The sequence below is a fragment of the Mytilus galloprovincialis genome, chromosome 5 (genome assembly GCF_965363235.1).
Source record: "Mytilus galloprovincialis chromosome 5, xbMytGall1.hap1.1, whole genome shotgun sequence".
Lineage (NCBI taxonomy): Eukaryota > Metazoa > Mollusca > Bivalvia > Mytilida > Mytilidae > Mytilus > Mytilus galloprovincialis.
In genome coordinates this window covers 73951658-73970936 of record NC_134842.1, presented here as the reverse complement: position 1 = coordinate 73970936, position 19279 = coordinate 73951658, and the positions used below count along the sequence as shown (strand labels likewise).

The 19279-nt window shown below is 32.6% G+C and overlaps 2 protein-coding genes and 1 long non-coding RNA gene across 4 annotated transcripts in view; 2 read left to right on the top strand and 1 right to left on the bottom strand.

Annotated features, from left to right (window-relative positions):
* The window catches only part of LOC143076401 (VWFA and cache domain-containing protein 1-like), a 38003-nt gene extending 36890 nt beyond the window's left edge, over window positions 1-1113 (top strand). For both annotated transcript variants that reach the window (XM_076252148.1, XM_076252149.1), the window contains exon 24: window positions 391-1113. In XM_076252148.1, coding sequence (XP_076108263.1) covers window positions 391-701 — 311 coding nt within the window. In that variant the 3' untranslated portion in view covers window positions 702-1113. The remainder of the gene's footprint in view (window positions 1-390) is intronic.
* Window positions 1114-2204: 1091 nt separating this feature from the next.
* Window positions 2205-19279, bottom strand: part of LOC143076406 (G-protein coupled receptor 143-like) — a 29681-nt gene continuing 12606 nt past the window's right edge. Inside the window, exons 7-9 of the mRNA XM_076252161.1 lie at window positions 4726-4834; window positions 3980-4064; window positions 2205-3414 (exon numbers count right to left, since the gene is read on the bottom strand). Of these exons, the coding sequence (XP_076108276.1) occupies window positions 3214-3414; window positions 3980-4064; window positions 4726-4834 (395 nt within the window). The 3' untranslated portion in view covers window positions 2205-3213. The remainder of the gene's footprint in view (window positions 3415-3979; window positions 4065-4725; window positions 4835-19279) is intronic.
* LOC143076409 (uncharacterized) lies at window positions 9477-17064 on the top strand. Its single transcript, XR_012978637.1, has 2 exons — window positions 9477-9621; window positions 14126-17064. It is a non-coding gene; the product is annotated as an uncharacterized LOC143076409 (long non-coding RNA).

Below are 19279 nucleotides of genomic sequence, written 5' to 3'. Positions count from 1 at the left end.
AGTTTATTTTAGATTTATGAGTTTGACTGTCCCTTTGGTATCTTTCGTCCCTCTTTTACAAACATATATTATTGAATAAGGACAATGCTTTAGAACCCTTCTATCATTTGATGTCATGTCATCTGGATAGGTCGAGTATTGCTTAGGATAATTGTTTAATTTGAACAAATACAAAGTTTAATACATGAATGGAGAAGACACTATATCTACATTTGTTTGTAAATATATCGGATTATTTAACATGTTTAACTGACAGTTCGGGTTATTTCATTGCAACCTATTAAATAAGTAATTTTATAATGTGTGAGCATCTGTCACCGAGTCAACCTTAACAAGGAGAAATTTTGATCGAAAAGTTAATCAATTTTATAAAATCGTTATTTTTTTCAGCACCACTACCAGCTACTCCAGGTGGCTCTGATAAATCGTCAGGGGGCGCTGATACAAGTACAATTGGAGGTATAATTGGTGGATCAATAGTGTTTGGTATCCTACTCACGCTCATTATAATATTTGGAAGAAAGTATTTCCGATCGAAATATCCAAATGACGATGTAGATCCTTATTTAGATGCTGTTCCAGGTCATGAACTTAGACAATACACAGAAAAAGAGGAATTTAGTAGTGCTGAATCACTACCTCCACCCTACAAGATGCAACCTGAAGTTAATCAAAACTTTTATTGTGACTCGGCTTCTTAACAAAACATTTAGATATAGACAAATATTACTAAAAATTATTTGAAAAATATATAAAAAAAAAAAAATACCCTTGTATATTATATTAAAAATCTAAAAATGATTAGAAGGATTGTTTGCTAAAGACTGGAACACATTACTATTTTTTACGTTTTAAGGACCCTAATCATCAGGTGTCAGAATATTTCTATGTATATTTTCCTTTTCAGTTTGCTTTTAATCATAGACATCCAAGATTTGATAGCCAATTAGTCGGGAAAAACGTTTATTACCTGACTTGGTTTGCTATTTAAGAAATGTCTTTATTAAGATGGGTGCGAAATAGTATGTTTTTAATAAATTTCTATACGTGAGCTTTCCTTTAAAGAATAAACACTATTAAAACTGCAAGGGTTTTTTTGTTTATCCATTTACTCCTGGGTATAATTGTATTAATTGATAAATTTTATTCTGTGAAATGACTTAATTAAAATAGTATCCTTATAACAAAATATTTGTCTTTAAATTAGACTGCTGCATATATCTTATAAAACATATATTAGTCTCGGCTGTTATTGAAATGCTGAGGAATATTGATCTTCAAAAGATGAACTCAAGTGTTGACCGTGGTATGTACAAAAACCAGATGCTCCGCAGGGCACAGCTTCATACGACCGCAGAGATCGAACCCTGAACAGTTGGGGCAAGTATGGACACAACATTCAAGTTTGATACAGCTGTGAATTTGGATTGTGATTAAATAGTTGACACAGCAAATGTTTCTGACACAGAATGAATGTGGTCTTATGAACATATTTTTTTTTTTGCTTTTCAGCAATTCACTATGATGTTGGACAATAATCCCCTCCAAAAAAAATTATGAAGAAATTTTCTTTTTAATTTCAGAAATCTGAAATGAGAAAATTAGTAACCCCACCCCTTTTTCACCTCTCCCTTTCCCTTATTCCAAAAATAATTTTAATTAAAATTTGGAGTTGCAACAATAACTACTCATTTAAATACATCATAAAATTTTAAAATATTAGATGACATACAGTCATGGTTAAAATTACTATTAATTAATAGTAATTTCTAAAAATGATTTTGCAGCTAATCATCTCAAGAAAAATCATCATTTCTTAATACATAATTTTCAAGCAGTGTAAGGAAGGGCCACATGTATAAAGTTAAAAAAGTCAAGTCAACACAAGATTAAAACCGAAATCCTATGTGCGAAGAAAGCCAAAATAACTGCATCATAAAGAATCCTTGTAACAAAACTATTTCCGTTATATAGTTCTTCTCACTACATATTTTACATTTGGGACATAGATTGAAAATTTGATAAAATTGTCTGCCTTATCTGTCCCATTAAAAAGAGGGATATATACAGTGTTTTATAGACTGTTCTTTTCCTAAGGTTGTAAATGTAATAACTGGTGTTCCTTAAATAAATACAATTATTAGACGTTTAGCCTCTTGTTCCTTCTGGAGTTAGAAACGTCAAGGTCAAACAGTAAAATAAAATAACTTTTCATTTTGTATTTTATTAATAATTTAATAACTAAAACAATATTAGTATCAATAATATTTTATAATAAACATATTAACAGATCTATTGGCAGTACAATGAATTTGGAATGTTGACCTTGAAATTTACTCCTTCAAAGAGTACACAGTAGGACTATGGTAGAAAGCAAGGAAAGGATATTTTTTTTCAATTTAGACCAGACAGGTATTGATTACAGAATAAACCAAATTTTGATGTTTAGCAGATCTATCATTTGTAAGAATATGATAACAGAAAGTAATGAGAATATGATTGATTGATAGTGTTTTAACGTCACTTATAAGCACCACTTAAGGAGGTAGACCTAGGTTAAGGGAAATAACTCTTAAAATCATCAGTACGTTTGTGTCAACCGTTTTCATAAATATATATTCTAAGCTTCTAGGTTACATAGATTATTTTCAATCTGTTTCAGGTAAATGCTTGAAAAACATTGATGAAACTTGACTTTAACAAACACATAACTGATTTAAAGAGTTATCTCCCTGAACCAAGGTCTACCTCCTTAAAGGCTAATTCCTGGCTGTCAGTTTTTATTAATGAAGGAAGCCAAAGTGTCAGGAGAAAACCACCAACCTTTTAACTGACAATCCTAGTAATCATTTATAAGCTTATGGAAATATGTAAAAATATGTGCAAAATCGTTGTCAATGTATACAAATTCATTTAAAGTCTTCAATATATAGATTTTTTTGCAGACAATGATAGACATTACCTTGTTTAATACAATAAATTAACATAGTATTTTTTTCCCAGTACAACAGTAAATATGTATTTCATTCAGTTTTTGTAATTGCTTAAATCAAATAAGATATAAAATAAACAACAGATTCATGCTTCAATTTTAAAAACAACAACAAATATAAATAAAAAAAACAAGCATCACTTTGATTATTTCTCCCTATTATGATGGTTATAAAGTTTTAACCTTGCACCAGCCGTAGCAATGTTGATTCACATAGCAAGTCATTTACGTTCCTTTCTCCGAAAACTAATAAGTGGTTCAGTTTCACTACTGGTGCTACGAGAAAAGTTGACATTACTGGCTGATACATCAGACAGATCAGTTGACGTGTTATTCCACCAAGATGAGAATGAGATTCTGCTTTCTGGTAGACCCCACAACACCAAGGCACACAACACAGGCTGTAGTGGATTCAAAACACACTGAAAAGTGAATGTAATTGTATGAACACATTTTTTTAAATTCAAAAACTTCGGTCTTCAAAAAGAACTTGAACATTAGAAATTTTGATTGAAATTTTAAAAGACATTCACTAACAATCTTTAAAATATATCTTTCCAATGATTATTTAAACAAGCTGTGTTAATTACTACTGAAACATTTTGTAAGGGCTATTCCAGAAAAAAATGTATGGGGGGGTTGGAAGGCACATTATGTTAATAATACATGGGTGATGGGTATCGGAGCAATTTTTCACACTATAATGCACTATAATTCTCAAATACAATTGTCTGGGTGGCGGGTGCCGACAAAAACTGCCTTCCAACACCCCCATACAATTTTTTCTGGAATAGCCCTAACTAGAAATGTGTATTTCTCATAAAATTAAACTCATAAAAGTAACCAACTTTTTTTCTATGGTGATTACAAACTATTTCAGATTTCTTGAGGTAATCTCTTCAGTTAAGTAATTTTATTATCAGAAGAATTGCATGCATCTCTTCTCGTCATGGCCCATTGCCGATAATTCTAAGTACAATAACCTACCATAATAATCCATATAGTTAGTTTTGCTGTTTTGTTGTCATTTTGTGCCATGTGTATGACAGCATCAATTATATTTGGAAGCCAACTGAAAAAGAAAGCAGAAATGTGATACATGATTAAAAAAAATAAAAAAACTGCAGCGGATTTGTCAGTTTAACTTGTTCGAAACATGAATTGGGTAAATGATAAATATAGTGTGAAGAGTGTTTCAAACCAATGAAACATCTTTTGTAATGTTTTTGCTAGTTATTTTTTTCTATCCTTTATCATTAGAAACAAAAGTACAAGTCTGATTACAAAATTTATCCAATGTGTCATATTCATTGTTATCAGTCAGATTCATATGGAGTATTCTGTTAACCCTGTTAACTCACAGGTCTATTTTGTATTCAAATGATCCCATTAGGCGTTCTTTTTTCTTTTTTCTGGTAAAATTCCTTGTCAAAAAAGTATGACAAAAATACCGAACTCCACTCTAAATAAGATACCCATAGTTTTACGCTAATTGCACATTGGTAACTTTCTTTGCTTTGTATTGATTTTTATTTCGTAGTAGATTAACTCTAAAGATTGGCAAATACTTTCAGAGATCAAGAGGATGTTTTATGAATAAGACCGAGTCAGGAAACATAAACAAACCGAGAAATATCATGTGTACAATCTGTTCTTCTAGCACTGTAAAAAATAAACATTTGAGAACCATTAAAACCCACTTAATAAAAATTAATTAGATATAAATGTGTTACCTTGTAAGGAAAGCAGCTAAAATGAGGATAAATTTGAAGTGGATTGAATCTATCAGTTTTCTTTCACTGGCTGTATATCTACCATAATGCCAAATTAATGCACGTTTGGCTAAAATAGAAAGTTCAGTCAATTATAATCAATAAATAATAGACTAAATACAATATCAAAAACGTTAAATTCTTTCAATAAATTAAAAATTCCTTTTTTAAATGATAGTCTACAGTTTATCTACAGTCTGCAATGAAATCTTGAGAAAAATATTTCAGATCCCCCAATTTCTTTTCATTAAAATTTTTTTATCCTGCAATTTGGTGTTCTACTATACAGATACAGCCCTACAGATATCGCTATGCTGTATCTGTATACTAAATAGATATCGCTTAAAAGCTCCGCCTACTGCCGGACTGAGTATTGTATGAATCTGTGTGACCTCAGAATGTGTATTGAAGCCGCATGGCGTATCCGTGAATTAACGATTACTTTTATATACGTTCTGTTTTTTTTCAAACATTTCTTTAGAGCATTAAGAATCACACAAATTTTCTGATAATATACACACATGAACAGCAGTCTTTTCTACGATGACAACTATCGATTTCAAAACTTGAATGTGTATAATTGTGTAACAGAAACAACCATGTCAATTTCAGCATGCATGCTTATTGAATGTCGAGTCTGAAGCGTAGGACAACTCGTACACTTCTGTTTCAAATTGAACAATGATTTGTTAATTGTTTTTACTGTTGAAATTAGTTGTTATGTTAAAATAAATAATTATTCACTTTGAGCGATGTATTATTGTTGACCATTCGAGATTCTTTTTTTGCGAACCCGTCTTCAGCTGAATGTGTGATTACTGCATCGTATTACTACACGGGCCTCAAGGGATTTTAAATCGGAAATAAATGCAAAACATGTGTTTTTGTGTCTTTCAAAACACAAATAATATACAGAATTAATTGCAGGATAAAGACAATAACTGTTTAGTGTCTTTAAATATCAGCTATTTGTACTCGGCTCGAAACAGGTGTAATAGCTCGCTAAAAGCTCGCATACACCTTATTTCCTAGCCTCGTACAAATACAGCTGATATTTAAAGACACTAAACAGTTATTGTCTATGTTTCTGTGTAACATGTTCCTTAAATGAGTCTATGAAAATAATTGCCAAGTGTTATTGCGATTTAAAAAGAGTAATATGTCAAAAGAAGAACACAATGTGTGTCCATATGACAGCAGGCCTGACTCAATTATCAAGATAATGAAACCTAGAAATCTTGATTTAAATCACAACTATATACACATATCCTTAAACTAGAGGCTCTCAAGAGCCTGTGTCGCTCACCTGTTACTGTATTTACTGATGTTGACCATCTTGGTTGGTAGGCGGGGTCATTGGACACTTTTTTTTAAATAGATACCCTACTAATGAATGTGGCCAAGTTTGGTTCAAAATGACGAAAAGTTGTTCAATATTGACTATGAAGGACAATAACTCCTTAAGGGGTTCTCTGACAATTTTGGTCATTGTTGACTTATTTGTAGATCTTACTTTGCTAAACATTATTGCTGTTTACAGTTTATCTCTATCTATAATAGTATTCAAGATAATAACCAAAAACTGCAAAATTTCCTTAAAATTACCAATTCAGGGGGAGCAACCCAACAACAGGTTGTCTGAAAATTTCAGGGCAGATAGAACTTGACCTGATCAACAATTTTTACCCCATGTCAGATTTGCTCTAAATGCTTTGGTTTTAAAGATATAAGCCAAAATATGCATTTTACCCCTGTGTTCTATTTTTAGCCATGGCGGCCATCTTGGTTTGATGGCCAGGTCATTGGACACATTTTTAAACTAGATACCCCAATGATGATTGTGGCCAAGTTTGGTTAAATTTGGCCCAGTACAAAAATGTAGTTTCAGAGGAGAAGATTTTTGTAAAAGTTTACAGACGACATATGACGGACGCCAAGTGATGAGAAAAGCTCACTTTAGGCCAGGTGAGTTAAAAATGCAAAAAAAAAACAGCATTACCAAAAGCATGAGTATCAAGGTAAAAGATGTACCTGTATATTTAAGAATTGTTTATACACTGTAGGTTAATGTTGATTTCTAACAAATTATATATTACTGCAAAATTGAACACATAAAATTTTCTTAACATTCTAAATCTTGAGCTGTAAAATACCAATAATAATAAAATATGTCAGTAGAAAAAAAACTAGAGGCTCTAATGAGCCTGTGTCGCTCACCTTGGTCTATGTGAATATTAAACAAAGGAAGCAGATGGATTCATGACAAAATTGTGTTTTGGTGATGGTGATGTGTGTGTACATCTTACTTTACTGAACATTCTTGCTGCTTACAATTATCTCTATCTATAATGAACTTGGCCCAGTAGTTTCAGTGGAAAATGTTAGAAAAAATTTACAAATTTTATGAAAATTGTTAAAAATTGACTATAAAGGACAATAACTCCTTAAGGGGTCAATTGACCATTTCAGTCAAGTTGACTTATTTGTAGATCTTATTTTGCTGAACATTATTGCTGTTTACAGTTTATCTCTATCTATAATAATATTCAAGATTATAACCCAAAACAGTTAAGTTTCCTTAAAATTACCAATTTAGGGGCAGCAACCCAACAACGGGTTGTCCGATTTATCTGAAAATTTCAGGGCAGATAGATCTTGACCTGATAAACAATATTACTCTGTCAGATTTGCTCTTAATGCTTTAGTTTTTGAGTTATAAGCCAAAAACTGCATTTTACCCCTATGTTCTTTTTTTAGCCATGGCGGCCATCTTGGTTGGATGGCAGGGTCACCGGACACATTTTTTAAACTAGATACCCCAAAGATGATTGTGGCCAAGTTTGGATTAATTTGGCCCAGTAGTTTCAGAGGAGAGGATTTTTGTAAAAGATTACTAAGATTTACGAAAAATGGTTAAAAATTGACTATAAAGAGCAATAACTCCTAAAGGGGTCAACTGACCATTTCGGTCGGTTTGACTTATTTGTAAATCTTACTTTGCTGAACATTATTGCTGTTTACAGTTTATCTCTATCTATAATAATATTCAAGATAATAACCAAAAACAGTAAAATTTCCTTTAAATTACCAATTAAGGGGCAGCAACCCAACAACGGGTTGTCCCATTCATCTGAAAATTTCAGGGCAGATAGATCTTGACCTGATAAACAATTTTACTCCTGTCAGATTTGCTCTAAATGCTTTGGTTTTTGCGTTATAAGCCAAAAATTGCATTTTACCCCTATGTTCTATTTTTAGCCATGGCGGCCATCTTGGTTGGATGGCCGGGTCACCGGAAACATTTTATTAAACTAGATACCCCAAAGATGATTTTGGCCAAGTTTGGATTAATTTGACCCAGTAGTTTCAGAGGAGAAGATTTTTGTAAAAGATTACTAAGATTTACGAAAAATGGTTAAAAATTGTACATAAAGGGCAATAACTCCTAAAGGGGTCAACTGACCATTTGGGTCATGTGACTTATTTGTAAATCTTACTTTGCTGAACATTATTGCTGTTTACAGTTTATCTCTATCTATAATAATATTCAAGATAATAACCAAAAACAGTCAAATTTCCTTTAAATTACCAATTTAGGGGCAGCAATCCAACAACTGGTGGTCCGATTCATCTGAAAATTTCAGGGCAGATAGATCTTGACCTGATAAACAATTTTACCTTGTCAGATTTGCTCTAAATGCTTTGGTTTTTGAGTTATAAGCCAAAAACTGCATTTTATACCTATGTTCTATTTTTAGCCATGGCGGCCATCTTGGTTGGTTGGCCGGGTCACCGGACACATTTTTTAAACTAGATACCCCAATGATGATGTGGCCAAGTTTGGATTAATTTGGCCCAGTAGTTTCAGAGGAGAAGATTTTTGTAAAAGTTAACGCCGGACGCAGGACGACGCAGGACGACGGACGACGACGGACGCCGGACGCAAAGTGATGGGAAAAGCTCACTTGGCCCTTCGGGCCAGGTGAGCTAAAAACAACTAATTAATATGATCCACCTAGTAAATGGTTGGGCAACACGATGGATTCCACATGTGGAGCAGGATTTACTTACATTTCCGGAGCACATGATATCACCCTCAGTTTTTGGAGGGGTTTGTATTGGATAAAGTGGGACTCCTTATTTTTCTATGTTGTGTCATATGTACTATTATTTGTCTGTTTGTCTTTTTCATTTTATAGCCATGGCGTTGTCAATTTATTATCAATCTATGAGTTCGACTGTCCCTCTGGTATCTTTCATCCCTCTTTTGAACAACCCCCAGGTTTTTTGTTATAGTGTTGTGTCTTGTGTCACAGTCTTTCGTTTTCAATGCAATGTTTTGTAGAACTGAACTACGATTATAGTTTATGTGAGCCAAACTTAATGAAAAGTTAAAACCGAAGTTTGTACTTTACACACAACGGACTTGCAAGGTGGCCCCTACTTCTTATAAAAGTCATTGCAAGCATGTTTTTTTTCGGGTATTGGATTTAAGTTGTCAATACAATCGCACTTGTAAAATAAAAATGTTAGGTTTTTTTGTTGTGTCACTAACCCCACTGCAAATCAAAAGTGACGTAAATAATTTACAGATAATAGAGATCATGCCTTGGTTAATAAATTGCCATTATCGACAGTAAGTGCCCTCTATTATCGTTATTAACAAATCACGAATATCATGTAATCTATTAATAGATTTTGTTACTGTTTACTCATCTATCTTAGTAATCCATATTCTGTAAGCGTCATTTAAATAATAACTATATATGTTATATTTAATTCAACTATAATTTCCACTGAGCTTTGATATCAGCAGAGAATAGCAGTTGATACGGAAAATAATAACCACATGTATTGGTAAGTCAAAATAAGTCTGAGCGATTTTCATTGAATATCAATAAAACATTTTAAACTAAAAAATATCCAGATAATATTATTTTATGTTTATAGCCTTATAACAAAAGGGCATTTAATTTAGCTACAAGCTATAAACTAGAGGCTCTAAAGAGCCTGTGTCGCTCACCTTAATATTAAACAAAGGAAGCAGATGGATTCATGACAAAATTGTGTTTTTGGTGATGGTGATGTGTTTGTACATCTTACTTTACTGAACATTATTGCTGCTTACAATTATCTCTATCTATAATGAACTTGGCCCAGTAGTTTCAGTTGAAAATGTTAGTAAAAATTTACAAATTTTATGAAAATTGTTAAAAATTGACTATAAAGGACAATAACTCCTTAGGAGGTCAATTGACCATTTCGGTTATGTTGACTTAATTGTAAATCTTACTTTGCTGAACATTATTGCTGTTGACAGTTTATCTCTATCTATAATAATATTCAAGATAATAACCAAAAACAGCAAAATTTCCTTAAAATTACCAATTCAGGTGCAGCAACCCAACAACGGGTTGTCTGATTCATCTGAAAATTTCAGGGCTGATAGATCTTGACCTGATAAACAATTTTATCCCATGTCAGATTTCCTCTTAATGCTTTAGTTTTTGAGTTATAAGCCAAAAACTGCATTTTACCCCTATGTTCTATTTTTAACCAAGGCGGCCGTCTTGGTTGGATGGAAAGGTCACCGGACAATTTTTTTAAACAAGATACCCAAAGATGATTGTGGCCAAGTTTGGATTAATTTGGCCCAGTAGTTTCAGAAGAGAAGATTTTTGTAAAACATTACTAAGATTTACGAAAAATGGTTAAAAATTGACTATAAAGGGCAATAACTCCTAAAGGGGTCAACTGATCATTTCGGTCATGTTGACTTATTTGTAAATCTTACTTTGCTGAACATTATTGCTGTTTACAGTTTATCTCTATCTATAATAATATTCAAAATAATAACCAAAAACAGCAAAATTTCCTTAAAATTACCAATTCAGGTGCAGCAACCAGGTTGTCCGATTCGTCTGAAAATTTCAGGGCTGATAGATCTTGACCTGATAAACAATATAACCCAGTCAGATTTGCTCTAAATGCTTTGATTTTGAGTTATAAGGCAAAAACTGCATTTTACCCCTATGTTCTCTTTTTAGCCGTGGCGGCCATCTTGGTTAGATGGCAGGGTCAGGCTACACATTGTTAAACTAAATATCCCAAAGATAATTGTGGCCGAGTTTGAATTAATTTAGCCCAGTAGTTTCAGAGGAGAAGATTTTTGTAAAGGATTACGTAGATTTACGAAAAATGGTTAAAAATTGACTATAAAGGACAATAACTCCTAAAGGGGTCAACTGACCATTTGGGTCATGTTCACTTATTTGTAAATCTTACTTTGCTGAATTATCTATAATAATATTCAAGATAATAACCAAAAACAGCAGAATTTCCTTAAAATTACCAATTCAGGGGAGCAACCCAACAACAGGTTGTCCGATTCATCTCAAAATGTCAGGGCAGATAGATCTTGACCTGATAAACAATTTAACCCCATGTCAGATTTGCTCTAAATGCTTTGGTTTTTGTCGAGCCTTCGACTTTAGTCGAAAAAGCGAGACTAAGCGATCCTACATTCCGTCGTCGTCGGCGTCGTCGTCGTCGGCGGCGTCCACAAATATTCACTCTGTGGTTAAAGTTTTTGAAATTTTAATAACTGTCTTAAACTATACTGAATTTCTACCAAACTTGGACAGAAGCTTGTTTATGATCATAAGAAAGTATCCAGAAGTAAATTTTGTAAAAATAAAATTCTATTTTTTCCGTATTTTACTTATAAATGGACTTAGTTTTTTTGCCAGAAACAAAACATTCACTCTGTGGTTTGAGTTTTTAAAATTTTTATAATGTTCTTAAACTATCCTGGATTTCTACCAAACTTAGACAAAAGCTTGTTTCTGATCATAAGATATTATTCAGAAGTAAATTTTGTAAAAAAAAATCACTTTTTCCGTATTTTACTTATAAATGGACTTAGTTTTTCTTCCAGTTAACATTACATACAGTCTGCCGTTTAAGTTTATAAAACATTTATTAGACTCATAAACTATCCTTGATTTTTTATCAAACTTGGAAGCTTCTTTCAATCAAAAGACAGTATCGAGAGGGAAATTTTTATTGATGTTTTTCCTCATTTTTGTTGAGTCTGCGATTAACAGCAAAAGTAGGCGAGACACTGGGTTCCGTGGAACCCTTACGAATTTTTTAGAGTTATAAGCCAAAAACTGCATTTTACCCCTATGTTCTATTTTTAGCCATGGCGGCCATCTTGGTTGGTTGGACAGGTCGCCGGACACATTTTTAAAACTAGATACCACAATGATGATTGTGGCAAAGTTTGGTTTAATTTTGCCCAGTAGTTTCAGAGTAAAAGATTTTTGTAAAGTTAACGACGACGGACGACGACAGACGACGGACGACGGACGCAAAGTGATGGGGAAAAGCTCATTTGGCCCTTCGTTGTTTTGTTTTAAGGATGTACTTAGGTGAGATTATGTAAAAATTAAGAAATTAAGAAATTAAAATTGATACTATAAGCTGGTAGAGCATCAATTAAGGATAAAGATAAGCTAAAAATATTGATAGGTCATGGACCTCCTTTTCGAGATATTTGAGATTTAAAATATGGCGGGAAAAGGCTGAATCGGACTTTAACCTTATATTTGCAATTGGTATTATTTGGGTCTCAAAATAAAAGAAAGAAAATCAACAATCATCTAAAATTTTGATAAATTACCTATCATGAGCTATTAAGTTTTATATGAAAAAATAAATGGGTGTTATGGGGCAAAATATTTTACATTGTATTGTATGGAAAAACACCAAGGAGTCCGAAAATTTGACACAAATTCCAAAACCTCACCTAAGTACATCATTAATCATTAATGAAAGTGAAATAATAATTGGCTTTTTACAGCCAGGTTGGTTCATTTTTTGTCTAGTGAATAATTCGACCTCATTGAATTGGTGTTTATGTAACCTTCCATTTAACCCCTTAGCTAGAAATGGGTTATTCATAAATTAGACGTGGTCTTTAATAAATGTCAACATAATCATTGAAAGTGGTAAACCTTTTGATTGACTGATTTGATTCCAAAACAATCATTTCTATACAGGTAAAAGCAATGCTTAATATTTACTTAAAACCTTTAAAATGAAATAAAACAGAACAAGAAAAATCGAATTGCACCAGTTCGCTATCTATTTATGTTTATATGTTATGTTAATATAGTGTTATATGACCGTTGGCAGTCTTCAGAAATAACCTCCATGGTTAATAAGAGAGAGTCTAGATTAAAATACACACGAAATGATGAAACATAATATCGAACCCATGTATCAGAAATTGTTTATTTTAAATTTCTTCTAATTTAAATATACGTTTTAGTATGCTTTTAATTGTATGAGAATTTCAATCAAAAAGACATACAGGGGTCAATAGAAATCGGGAACGTTTTAAAGGTTTTATTAACCAGGCTGCTCGCATCAAAAAGATTAGAAAAGTACAAATACGTTACAACACGGCCAAATATAATGTCATTCTATTTGATACTTTCTATAAAATTCAGATGAAAATGTTAAATCCCTTCAACAGATTAAATCATTCAAAGTATAAGCAAACATGATGTGAGTATCTGACTGATCCAAACAAATGTCAAGTGCACACTCATCGAGTTCAGGCATGTGACCAAATATTAGTTATAAAAAGATGTAGTATGATTGCTAATGAGACAATGCTCCAGCACATACCATAACTATAGGTCACAGTATGGTCATACAAAAAAGCCTTTACCGTATAGTCAGCTATAAGAGACCCCGAAATGAATCACTTCTGGAAATTGTGGAAAAAAATATTTGTTTGACGGACATATGGACAAACGCATTTACACACAAGCAGACGACAGACGGACGACATTGAAAGGGTATAAAATCGTCATATTTAGAGTGACTTTTAAAATTGCATATTATGTCATCACAATATACGAAGATTAGTGTACAAATCGTGGCATTTATAATATTTAAAAAAATAAGCATGTCATGTAATTTCAATTTTATATAATTGCATTATATATTTAAATATCTGAGATCATTAAACAAGACAAAATCAATTCAGTAAATCATATAAATTATAAATTACAATTACAGCTGTACATGATGTCATAAATTAGAATTCAAATGAAACAAAATTCTCCAAAAGTAATTCAGAGAAGTAAATAAATTCTCAGGTAAAACATATATCTATAAGTCACTACAATTTTAAATTTTCACAATTAATTTGATTGAAAATCACATAAAAATGATACAATTTTATAATTAAATAAAGATCTCTATTTTATAAAAAAAAAAATGTACAACAGAAGACAGCAAAACATTTATAAATGACATGTGAAATTGTTATCTATTTTCTTTTTAGTTGATAGCAATTGTATATGGATTCCGATATTCAACTCTGACGAACCTTACCACACAAGATAAATTCAGATTCCAAGACATCGTTCCAGGAAATATTAAATTTTTAACTTCTTCTTTGGCATGGATGCAAAATATTTCTCACTGAAACTTTTGCAATGTATGTGTCTGATCTTATCTATACGGACCATTTCCACAAATAAGGAGGAAATAGAGAGACTAGAGAAAGAAATTGGTAAGCTCTCAAGACAAGTTATGCTACAACAATTATTTATAGAAGAAAAAACTCGAAGTGAGGGAGATTCTGGATTGAAACAGACAAGAATCTTAAACGATGGATCTAAACCGTATCACTTTCCGACAACAAGATCGAAAAGAGGAGTAGCTGCCATTCATGATCACGGACATATGAAACGCACAATTGGTGTTGGAGAATTTGTGGCTGTTTTAAATGGAGTTGAATTCAGAACACGGCACAATGATCCTGAACTACGCATGCCGAGTACCACTTCATCAAATTTCTTAGAAACTGAGGAAATACCTTTTCCTGAAGTTCCACCGGAAGTAACACAAAAAGAAACTGTGGCTGAGCAAGTACAAGAAATGCGTGAATGGTTTAAGGCTTTCAAAGATCAAAATCACAAAGAAAGAGATTACCGCAAATATTTCAAACCCGTTCTGTGTTATCTTGAGGGAATGTGGGTATATGATAACAATACTGATATATTAGAACCTTTTCTAAGCGACAGACACAAGTTGGATGCTAGCACTTTCGAGGACCTCGAAGACAAGATAATGTTTACATCTTACGGGGGACGAAAAGATGGAATGGAGAATTTTGGGTGGCTTCCAAAAACAATAGTATATACTGAAAATGGGAAATCACCTTCCTACGCTCAATGGATATACAGAATTGTTTGCCATCCATTAAAACATGATCTTCCGTTGAGTCGTTTAAAAATGGTCGATGATTTGAGCTCAAGAATGATGTTCCTTCGTTCAGAAGAGGAAGAGATACAGACAAGACGTGCCCGTTTTAAACTAAATCAAAGGGACAAAGAAGAATGGAAAGAAAGATTTGATCAAAGCCCTGGATTTATTGACAGCTTAATGAGTGAAATACCAGGTTTAGACAATTATGGCGGGAATTTGACAGACGAAGCATTAAATCTGCCAGCATACTGTCCCGGTAAAGAACAGAAAATATTAAACACTGCATATTATCACAGATTCTATGAGGAAATAAGACCTGACTACCTTCGCTTATCATTAAGAAAACGAGCTTTTTCTGACAGCAATCTTTTTATGTCGATGACATCACAGCCACAAGTAGCAGGGAAAAGTTTAAACTATTGCACAAAAGAAGACTCATTACAAAAAAAAGCCTGCAAATCTTATCACCAGCGATGGTCATATGCAGTTCCCTTTGAAATTATATACCTTAACCCACTTACAAATTGGAATCCTTATAACATTACCTACAAAGGTCATTACAAGAATGACCCGGAAGCAAAATTTGTAACAGAAAATGGAAACCGAACTGGCGGGAATGATATTCATACAGCATATAATGGAACGAATAGTTGGTATTTCTTTCAAATCCCACAGAGTTTTTATAGTGGAATTGAAAATAAAAAGGGGCACGGAGGCATCGGTGTGTTAGATGAAAACGGAAAAGTGAGATATACTAGGGCAGCTGGAATCCGAGTATTCATTCCGGAAATCAGAGGCATTGGGATCATACGTCAGAGATATCCAATCATGCCTCTGTACAGCGAAGGAAACACAGCGTATAAAGAAATGGCATCATTAAAAGACATTGTTTTGGAAAATAACAATTATCTGAAAATGTTCCATAATCTACCTAAAGATGAAAAAAGTGATAAATTGAGAAAGAACCAGATTAAACTTTCAGTTGACAGGGGAATAACTCTTATCATGTCAAGGGCAACTACGTCAGATCCAGGTCCGCATAATCACTATGTTGATCTTTCGGCTGAACATGTCAATACTTTAAAATCGAAAAAGAGGTTAACAATTCGCAGCAGCGAGGACAGTGGACACGACCATCGTGTGACAATTGAATACCGTCCACATCTCAAAAACCCATTCGTCATGACTAGGTGTGACCACAAAAAGACATGTTGGGATGGACATAAAAAACTTTTACTAGAAAACGTTGAAGAGGAAAATGACGAACTGAGAGAAGACAAAAATGACGACGACAGACCGGAGAATTATAAGGAATAAACTTCATTATTTTATCGTTATTAATAATATTGATTTTTCTGTCTCTGAGATATAAGTATACATGTAGTATACCATAGTTGTCACTGTTTGAAAACTCTCAAAATATCAAGGTTCACATTTATGATTTCATATTTAAAACAATTAGGGTCGACCTCATTAACTCATCATTTTCCCATTACTTTTAAAGAATTAAGAGGTATGGAATCAGAGCGGTTATATATACTTCGTAATTCAACTAAAGAACTGAAAACAATGAACTCATTTTTAACTTATTTGATTCAAGTGTCATTGATGAGTCTTTTAAGGTCGAAACTGAGGAGAAAAAGAAAAACAGAAAGATAAAGATTATATATATATTGGCTAAATACAAAAAAAAAAGAACCAACAAAACACCACATGGGACAAGATAATATGTCCATATGACACCACACCCTGCTTGCACTACCTTGTGTATAAAAATAAGAAGAAATGGTATGATTGCCAATTCATGTTTAGTAAACCATGAAACATCAGTAAAATAATTCAAAAGGTTCAAGTTATTATAAGCATGTATATCAAGTTTCAAGTTGATCTGACTTTATTGTTAAACTTCTTCAACAAAAAACATTTCACTTCAGAATGTACCTGTAGTTCTATGTTTTGTGAACCTTATATTTTTTAAGTTTTCATCATGATTAAAACATACACTAAGTATCAAGTATATTTGACAATATTTTTACCTTTACCAAACAATTTCATTTCGGGATGGACAGACAGAACATGCAATGTAATACCTTCTTCTATTCATGGCAAAACAAATGTGTATCAGGCATCAAAAACCAAGGATGAAATCCTTTACGTTGTACTATTTAGTGTTGGTTCACATTCATTAAATGTCTGTACATTACATGTTTAAACATTTGTGGAGCAGGATCTGCTTTCCCTTTTGGAGCACCTGAGATCACCCCATGTTTTTGGTGGGGTTTGTGTTGCTTATTCTTTAGTTTTCTATGTTGTGTCATGTGTACTATAGTTTTTCTGTTTGCCTTTTTCATTTTCAACCATGGCGTTGTCAGTTTGTTTTCGACTTATGAGTTTGACTGTCCCTCTTGTATCTTTCGTCCCTCTTTTAGTGTCTATTTTTAGTGTCTATGCAGAAGTCTTAAGCTTGTAAATGAAATTGCTCTTGTATGCAGTAATTACTATATTATGGATTGTGCGACTTGCATGCCCAAATTTTAAACCTGGTATCTTTGATGGGATTGACAACCACTGGGTAGATATAACATTTTGTCCCAGAGGGTTTATTTTCAATATTAGGTCAATGTCAGGAAAATATAAACCTTTTTGTATGAGGCTGAGAAACTGGGGAAGAGCGAGGTTCTACCGAGTCCTTCAGTTTTACCCTGAGTACAAAAAATTTTATTTCTTTATGACATTGTCTCAATATTGCTTTATACTGCAACTTAAATTAATACATTGATAGCTTTTTAAACTGTAAAACATAGGTCAAACTTATTTTCATCCCTTAATGGACCCCTGATTGTGGAGAAAGTGTTCCATGATGAAATTGACATTATACAAAACATAGCTACTTGTATGTTACTATATTTAGTAAATAAACACAACTAATTGCAATATAAAACGAGCTCAGTATCCAATTCTTTGTTAAGCCTGAAATATAAATGATTGGGTTTTTTTGGGGGGTAAATTAACTGTTTTTAAGGGCATATGATACTGAAGACATCACTTGTTGTTTTTAGACACAATGTCAATGCTAGAGAGATCGACTTTTAAACCATCAACTTGTCAAATGAAAAGACACTGGTCATGCATTGTGTAGGGTCATTATGACATGATTTGACATGGTCTAGAGATTTTGATTTTTACATTACTTTATTATCTTGCATGGTGATTTTATGATAATTTTATGAATGAACGAAGATTTAATTTAATAAGAAACATGAATTAAAAAACATTAAACCCTATATTAAAGGTATAATTAAATCAAATTTTTAATATCAAATCAACAACTGACATGTTCAATATTTTGATGAAATGTCTCAAGAAGAAAAGCGCAGGTATAAAAAAATGCACTTTCTCACTATGTCTTCTACATTCTTTTATAAGTCGAACGGTTGTCCTCTTAAATAATTTGTAAATACAAAAATACATCAACAATAACATATGTTGAAACTTCACAAACCCACTGTTTTTACTGTTTCAATTAATTTATTCCATTAGAGGATTTTTGGAATGACATAATAGGAATCAGTTTTATCTGCTCAAATTCATCGGATCAATCTTTCTTGGTCACGTAACAGAGATGGCTGTATGCGAAAGCATGACAGCAATTTCTTTTAAAATAGAATTTAAACCTTTCATGTGTCCTCATTTCCAGTTTGAGGTGAGGCAAACAGCACTAAAAGTTAGGTGGAGGTATATAAATTTAAATTTAAGACATTAAACTGATAAATTTGTATCATCTAGTGCAAAAAGATATGTGTCACAAAAGCTAATAATTTATACAAAATCCTTGAACAAATTATAATTTTATTTGCTATGTAGACCATAGCAAATAAAATTGCAAACCATTTGAAGTGTTGTTGTCAATTTGGAGTATTATTTTAATGTTGCATTCAGTTGCATAATTTGACAACCCTGCATACCAAGGTATGCACTTCAGGGACTCCTTCGAAATGATTCATTGGTTCACCTAATGGAGTTTAAATTATAATTTGTACAAACTTGCATCTTGAAACAAAAATATTGTCTCATGATGCTGGATAGCCCAATCAAACTGGTGCATTTTTTATAAAAAATATTTCTTTATGCAAGAAATACTGTTAGATGAAATTAAAAGGTCACAACCATAAAAGAAGAACTGTTTATTTAATGAAATATTCCAGTAAAAGATATGTATAAATGT